Source organism: Palaemon carinicauda, chromosome 43 (genome assembly GCF_036898095.1).
Source record: "Palaemon carinicauda isolate YSFRI2023 chromosome 43, ASM3689809v2, whole genome shotgun sequence".
Classification (NCBI taxonomy): Eukaryota; Metazoa; Arthropoda; class Malacostraca; order Decapoda; family Palaemonidae; genus Palaemon; species Palaemon carinicauda.
The window spans coordinates 45,077,030-45,084,529 of NC_090767.1; the positions used below are offsets into that span (position 1 = coordinate 45,077,030).

The window sequence follows — 7,500 nt, forward strand, 5'->3', positions numbered from 1 at the left end:
TATATATATATATATATATATATATATATATATATATATATATACATATATATATATATATATATATATATATATATAATATATATATATATATATATATATATATATATATATATATATATATACTATTGGAAAATATCTCATCAAGATGAACCGATAAGCATTTAGGAAGGATGATCAAAATTGCTGGAATAACAAATACCTTTCACGTGTTCCAGTTCATGATGAAATACTGGACAAAAAAGGCTTCACCATGAGCGTATATTGCAATCAAATATTATGCCTCAAATGATCTAATAAGAGTATAGTCATTAGGGTAAGAAATATACAGTGATAAATTAATTTACTCTAAATATTAGAAGTATTACCTTGAAAATAAGTTTTCTGATTCCCTTGTTCCTGCTGCACATCTGAAAATAAAAATGTCTCAAAATACTGGTGTGTGTCTTAAGTAATAAAAATGCAATAGTTACTTTAAAGTCTAAAAACAAAAAAATAGAGCGTAGCTGATGAAAGACAACTCTTATATATGATATGACGCTTTTTAATTTCATTCAACTGTGTCAAAATGAAATACAAATACTGTATATGCAACGAAAGCTCTTGAATATCCTTCAAAAAGTGTGAAAACTATTGAATGTGCAATTAAGGCTTTTGAATAACATTCAGGAATGTCAAGACTGAAACAACACTGCATATTCCATGAATAATTGTGTTTGTTATTTCAAGATTATCTCAAAGAAAAACAACTGTTGTGTAAATATCTTTCAATAGTATGAAAATAAGACAACGACTGGATATGCAATGATGGCTCTTTAACCACACATAAGTCATCATATAATCATCTTTTTGGGTGTAAAGTGAAGACATAGAGACAAAGGAAATTAAAAGATTTGGAAAAAATCTATTGGAAAGATTACCTTGAAGATTATTTTCAAGACGTTGAAGTTTCTCCTGCATATCTGAAAATATGAAAAAAAAATATTTTTCAAATGTCTGCATAAATAAAAAAAAAATCAATATTCTAATAACTTTGCAATTAGGGATATTGTTCCAAACTATGATACATTTCTGCTTATGCGATGTAGTTCATCAGTTGAAGATTATTATTTACTCTAATTATTAGTTGCTGGATTGACAGATTAAATAAAAACTAAAAATCATAATAGTCCAGAAGAGACTTACTCGTCATGCCCTGAAAGGAAAGTGCAGATTTGATCAATCATTTTGAGTGAAGAGAATAAGAATTAGAGGGAAACACATATATATAAATAAATTCTATCTCTAAATGAGGATTTCAAATCTATCAAAAGAGAAACAAGAAGAAGACGAAAAGAGCTTATTCGTGAATGTCAAGGAAAAAGAGAACGTAGTATATGCAATGAAAATACAACTATTTCAAACGTAGTTTAGGCTCTTGAACATAATTGGTGCACAACAAGAAGTCACAGGACACAAATTCTTTTCCATAGGGAATTTTCATGAACATAGAAGGCCTTATTCTTTCTCATCCTTTTATCTACCTCATTCCCCTTTCACCACTTACCCAATCCCTCAAACTTGTATTCTCAGTCTATGACTATTTGTCTATCTAATGACCTTATATTATAATAGTGGCATAAATGTCGTAAAAAAGATATATTTATATCTATATCTATATCTATATCTATATATATATATATATATATATATATATATATATATATATATATATATATATATATATATATATATATAACTATATATTTATATATATATATATATATATATATATATATATATATATATATATATATATACATATTTATATATATATATATATATATATATATATATATATATATATATATATATATATATATTAATACACACACACACACATATATATATATATATACATATAAATATATATATATATATATATATATATATATATATATATATATATATATATATATATCACTGTCCCCATGAGCTAGTGATGAGAGTTCTGATGGTTCCTATAGGCCTACCTTCTGAGCAAGCTTCAGCAATGACCTGACCTTTCCAAGACCTAGTGCTGACTATATAATATACGACTGATCACTAAGTCATTGTTCTCACCTTCACCTTTTCCAACTTTAAGCAATCAAGAAAATATGATGTGAATGCAGTGCAATAATGATTAGGACACTCACAGTACACTACCACCACCTCAGTTGGGAAAATATTAAGAGGCAAACATGGATATACATAAGAGAAATAAAATAAAATAAAATCTTATTTTTTGCTGGCGAGTAGAATCTCTCTTATGCCAACATATACAAAAATAAATAGGGAGTTCTAGATATCTCTATGCATGTATATGAGTATATGATTGGGAATATCATTCAACTATGTAATTATTGCGTTAGGTCAAAATCTTGTATCATACTATATAGTATTTATACTTTTAAAAAGGAAAGTCTGATGTTAGAATTAACTCAATGTAATATGTGCATCATAAATTATATTTGTGGGTTATTAACATAGAAACAGAAATTATATCCTAAAATAAGCAAAAAGGCTATATAAAGTAACCTTGAAAGCCTTATTCACGACAGAGTGAGGTATGATCTATAGGAGCAAGATTACCCAAACCTTATCTCACTAAAGAGGAAGCATCATCTCCACGCCAAACTCTTAGCAACAGTTGCAATCTCTCTAAAGACACATCCTCATAATATTTTCCCCCATACACTGAGAATCATTAGATGTTGTTCTTGGTAACGAGGAACTACTTGTGTAAACATAGTTTAAAATAGTTCAGTTTTAAGTCTAGGCAGTGAGTAATGATAAAACAGTAACAGATAATATTATCTAAATCTAAGATAAGTAATTACTTGGACTGTTGATTCTGCTAAATATACATTTACTCGGTCGAGATCTCTGAAATAGTATTCATCAAACACAGATCTCCCATTAAGGGGTATGAGTGATTGACAAATAAATACACTTTTTAAAAGCAAACTACAGATCATAGGATTACAACTTGAAAGTAAAAGGCCAACACTTTGGTTAGATTCCCTGCAATAATACTTAGAAAAGATCCACTAACTCCTCTCTGGTGAACTTTGTACACAAGAGTTACATGATTCATATGATCAAAGGCAGCACAAAAATTCTGACAACAATCAATGAAAAATCATAAATAAAGCCCTGATAGAGAGGGGGGAAGATAATTAGCTGGCGAGGTGGAGGGAAGGATGCTATAGAAATATCAATTCTTTAAGTGTATATAAACTGACCTTGTGCCAAAGAGATGACTCCAGATATCTCCTCGTGAACATAAGACTTGATCTCTTCATTTGCTGGAAAGAAGAAAATAATCCCTTGAACAACATATTGTAAGTTTGCTATCTTCTTTCATTGATCAATGAAGAACACAAAGATATGACTCCACTCCACCATGTGATTAAGAAACCAAATGAAAAAGAACAAAATCTGCAAATATATTGATGATATTAATCATACAAGTGATGGTCAATATATCATGTTGCAATTCCTATCTTCTTTGAACTATATCTTTTCAAGAATCACAATCACTAACTAAAGAGAACTTACCTGCTGCTGATACATTAGTCAAGTGTTCCAAGACTTCCCTTCTGAGAAGCTGTCCGGTCTCTTGGCTGAGCCCTAAAGTAGAGAAGGAGATTATATACAAGATCTTCTTAGCAGAGAAAGAGGATTCAGGGGATGGAGAGAATTGTTATTATAAATTGATTCAAAATTTTATCCGTGGAAATAAGCTTCTTATTAAAAGTTAGTCCAGATTTTATGATAATAATTATTCAGAAAAGAGAACAGAATTAATTCAGATGTGTTCTCTCTATGTAATCGGTACTTATTGATTCCTATGTGGATTAAAAAGTATTTCTTATAGTCAAAATAACTTTCTGAAGATCTTCCTCTCTAACATTTTCTGTTTTACTGCATTTCTGTGAACGTTCAAAATTCTAAACAATTAAAAAGTCATCTGTCTTAATGACAAATTACTGATACACCTGAGGAAAAGACAACAAAATGCTGATTATAATATCAGAATTCTATTATTTATTCTAAAAGTTGATGATCTCCACGATAAAGATAACCAAAGAAGGATTAAACCTTCATATTCTAGATTATTCTAAAAATATCTCATCCAGATAAAAAGATACGAATATTAGAAGGATGAACCAAAATGTTAGAATATCAAGTACCTTTCACGTGTTCCAGTTCATGATGGAGTTCTGGAAAAAAAAAATAGTGTTACCTTGAGCGTATATTTCAATCAAATATTGTACTTCAAATTATCTAATACGAGTTTAGTCATTAGGGTAAGAAATATACAATGATAAATCAATTTACTCTAAATATTTGGAAAATTACCTTGAAAATTAGTTTTCTGATTCCCAAGCTCCTGCTGTACATCTGAAAATAAAAATGTCTTAAAATAATGGTCTGTGTTTTGAAGAATAAAAATGCAATAAATACTCCCAAGTCTAAAAAATTAGAGCGTAGCTGATGAAATACAACTCTTATATATGGTATGACGTTTTTAATTCTCATTCAACTGTGTCAAAATAAAGTAAAAAAAAAAAAAGAGTATATGCAACGAAAGCTCTTGAATAGCCTTCAAAAATGTGAAAACCAAAGACAACTATTGAATGTGCACTTAAGGCTCTTGAATAGCATAGAGGAGTGTCAATACTAAAACAATACTGCATATTCAATGAATAATAGTGTTTGCTATTTCAAGATTTTCTCAAAGAAAAACAACTGTTGTTCATGTACGTAGAGGTTCTTAAATCTCCGTCAGTAGAATCAGAGCCAAGCAAAACTACTGGAAAAGAAATGGAGGGTCTCAAATCTCAATGAAGTTTCAAGAAGAGAGATAACCATTTTATGCAAATATGGCTCCTAAATTCATTTCAAGAGTGTCAAGATAAAATATTATAGCTTTGTATTCATTGAAAGATATCAAATCATAAAAAAAATGTAAGTGTAAGTGACAGCTACTCTATACACAATGTAGGATCGCCAATTTCCTAGATTTCTAAGAAAAAGGATACCACTTCACTAGCATTGTAGGGTGTTATCATTACAATTGTTTTGGTAATCACTGGCTATAGAGCCTACTGAATTATAGTGTGGGGATAGAGGTTACATCCAGCTTCATTAGGAGTCCATCACTGTCCTCACTATTAGTGCTGTTTCAAGTGGCATTCTATTTTGCACAAGTCCTGGGGCTACAATCGGCGCCTACCTTCTCTTGATTCCTTTTCAATGACTTAGGTTGGTTCCTATTGCTTCTATCCTTTTAAGGACAATTTCTAAATGCATTAAACATAGCCATCTGAATTCAATTCATAAGTTTTGGTCATTTCTTATTTTTTTCTCTCCCTATATATAACAGTCTTGAGTCTCGCATTACTGCGACTTCTATGAGGGATACTCTTTTTTCGTTGTCTTGCATCACTGTGTCCGTCTTTATATTGCAGCTCCAGACTAATTTTCTACCACAGCTTGAGTTGCATATTCGTACCATTGTCTGCTGCATTGTATTTCATATTCTTACAGACTCCAATGGAGAGTGTTAGATACTGTATTATATTATTCATTATGTTGTTGTTGAAATAGTACTTAAATTCATTGGCGATGTGGTTACTGGCTTCCTATTTTGCCATACATTTCATACACTTTAACGAGGTGTTATTTCCGTCTGTAGCATTTTTCCTCTTTTCTCATTATATTCTTCTACATCTTCATCCTGTTTCATCTCACTTCTATTATTATTTCAGATATTCAGATAACTCTGTAATTCAGGATATTATTATACATCTGTTATGTAGTCTATCAATTGACGATTAATATCTAATATAATTGGATTGCTGGATTGACAATTGAAATAAAAGCTATATATATATATATATATATATATATATATATATATATATATATATATATATATATACATGTGTGTGTGTGTGTGTGTGTGTGTATGTGTCATAGGAGTATGAAACCTTGGTGTGTCTTCTTTGAAAGTCAGAAAAAAAAGACAACTACTGGGTGTCAAGCGAAAATATAGAGAAAAGTTAGGGAAATTAGAAATAGTGAAAACAATCTATTATTATTATTATTATTATTATTATTATTATTATTATTATTATTATTATTATTATTATTAGCTAAGTTATAACACTAGTTGGAAAAGCAATATGCTATAGGCCCAAGGGCTCCCTGAGGGAAAAATAGCCCAGAGAGGAAAGGAAATAAGGAGATAAGCAAACGATATAAGAAGTACGATTACCTTGAAGATTATTTTCAAGATGTTGGAATTTCTCCTGCATATCTGAAAATATAATTAAAGATTTTTCAAATGGTTGCATCAATGAACAAAAATTAAATTCTCAATACGCTAATAACTGTGTAATTCAGGATACTGTTCGAAACTATGATAAATTTATGCTTACGTTATGTAGTCTATCTGATGATGATTAATATTTACAGATTAAATAAAAACTCTAAATATCATGATGGAAGTCCAGAGACTTACCGTCATGCCCTGAAAGGAAAGTGCAGATCTGATCAATCATTTTGAGTGAAGAGAATAAGAATTAGAGGGAAACATATATAAATAAATTCTGTCTCTAAATGATGATTTAAAATTTATCAAAAGTGAAACAAGAAGAAGAAGACGCAAGTATCTTATTCGAGATCGTCAAGGGATATGAGAACGTTGTATATGTAATGAAAAGACATCTATTTTAAAACGTAATTTAAGATCTGAAACATAATTTGGTAAACAACAAGATGTTACTGTACACAATTTTTTCTCCAAAGGCTTTTATATGTGAAATGTCAGCCAATTTTCATGAATATAGAAGGCCTTATTCTTTCTTAATCTTTTCTCTACCTTATCCCCCTTTCACCACATACCTCATCCCTTAAATTCCATTCTCAGTCTATGTCTATTTATCTATATATATAAACACACACACACACACACACACACACACACATATATATCTATATATATATATATATATATATATATATATATATATATATATATATATATATATATATATTTATGTGTGTGTATATATATACATATATATAAGTGTATATATATATATATATATATATATATATATATATATATATATATATATATATATATATATATACATATATATATGTGTGTATATATATATATATATATATATATATATATATATATATATATATATATATATATTATATATATATATATATATATATATATATATATATATATATATATATATATATATATATATATATATACACGTAAGTAGGAATCTATATAACATTACTCTATTCTGACTATATGTATATAAAAAGAAAGATTTAAAACAGGTTGCACATCATCTTCGGTTCCACATAAATCTTACAACACACACAAAACTTAAAGTCATCATTTACTGTTCGCTCTCTCATTCTCCTTATGAACTATTGGTG

At 28.8% G+C, this 7,500-nt stretch overlaps 1 protein-coding gene across 1 annotated transcript in view; it reads right to left on the reverse strand.

Annotated features, from left to right (window-relative positions):
- Positions 1 to 7,500, reverse strand: part of LOC137633395 (uncharacterized) — a 420,659-nt gene that overhangs the window by 410,393 nt on the left and 2,766 nt on the right. Inside the window, exons 2-6 of the mRNA XM_068365622.1 lie at positions 6,308 to 6,349; positions 4,387 to 4,428; positions 4,218 to 4,247; positions 3,583 to 3,654; positions 3,267 to 3,329 (exon numbers count right to left, since the gene is read on the reverse strand). Coding sequence (XP_068221723.1) covers positions 3,267 to 3,329; positions 3,583 to 3,654; positions 4,218 to 4,247; positions 4,387 to 4,428; positions 6,308 to 6,349 — 249 coding nt within the window. The remainder of the gene's footprint in view (positions 1 to 3,266; positions 3,330 to 3,582; positions 3,655 to 4,217; positions 4,248 to 4,386; positions 4,429 to 6,307; positions 6,350 to 7,500) is intronic.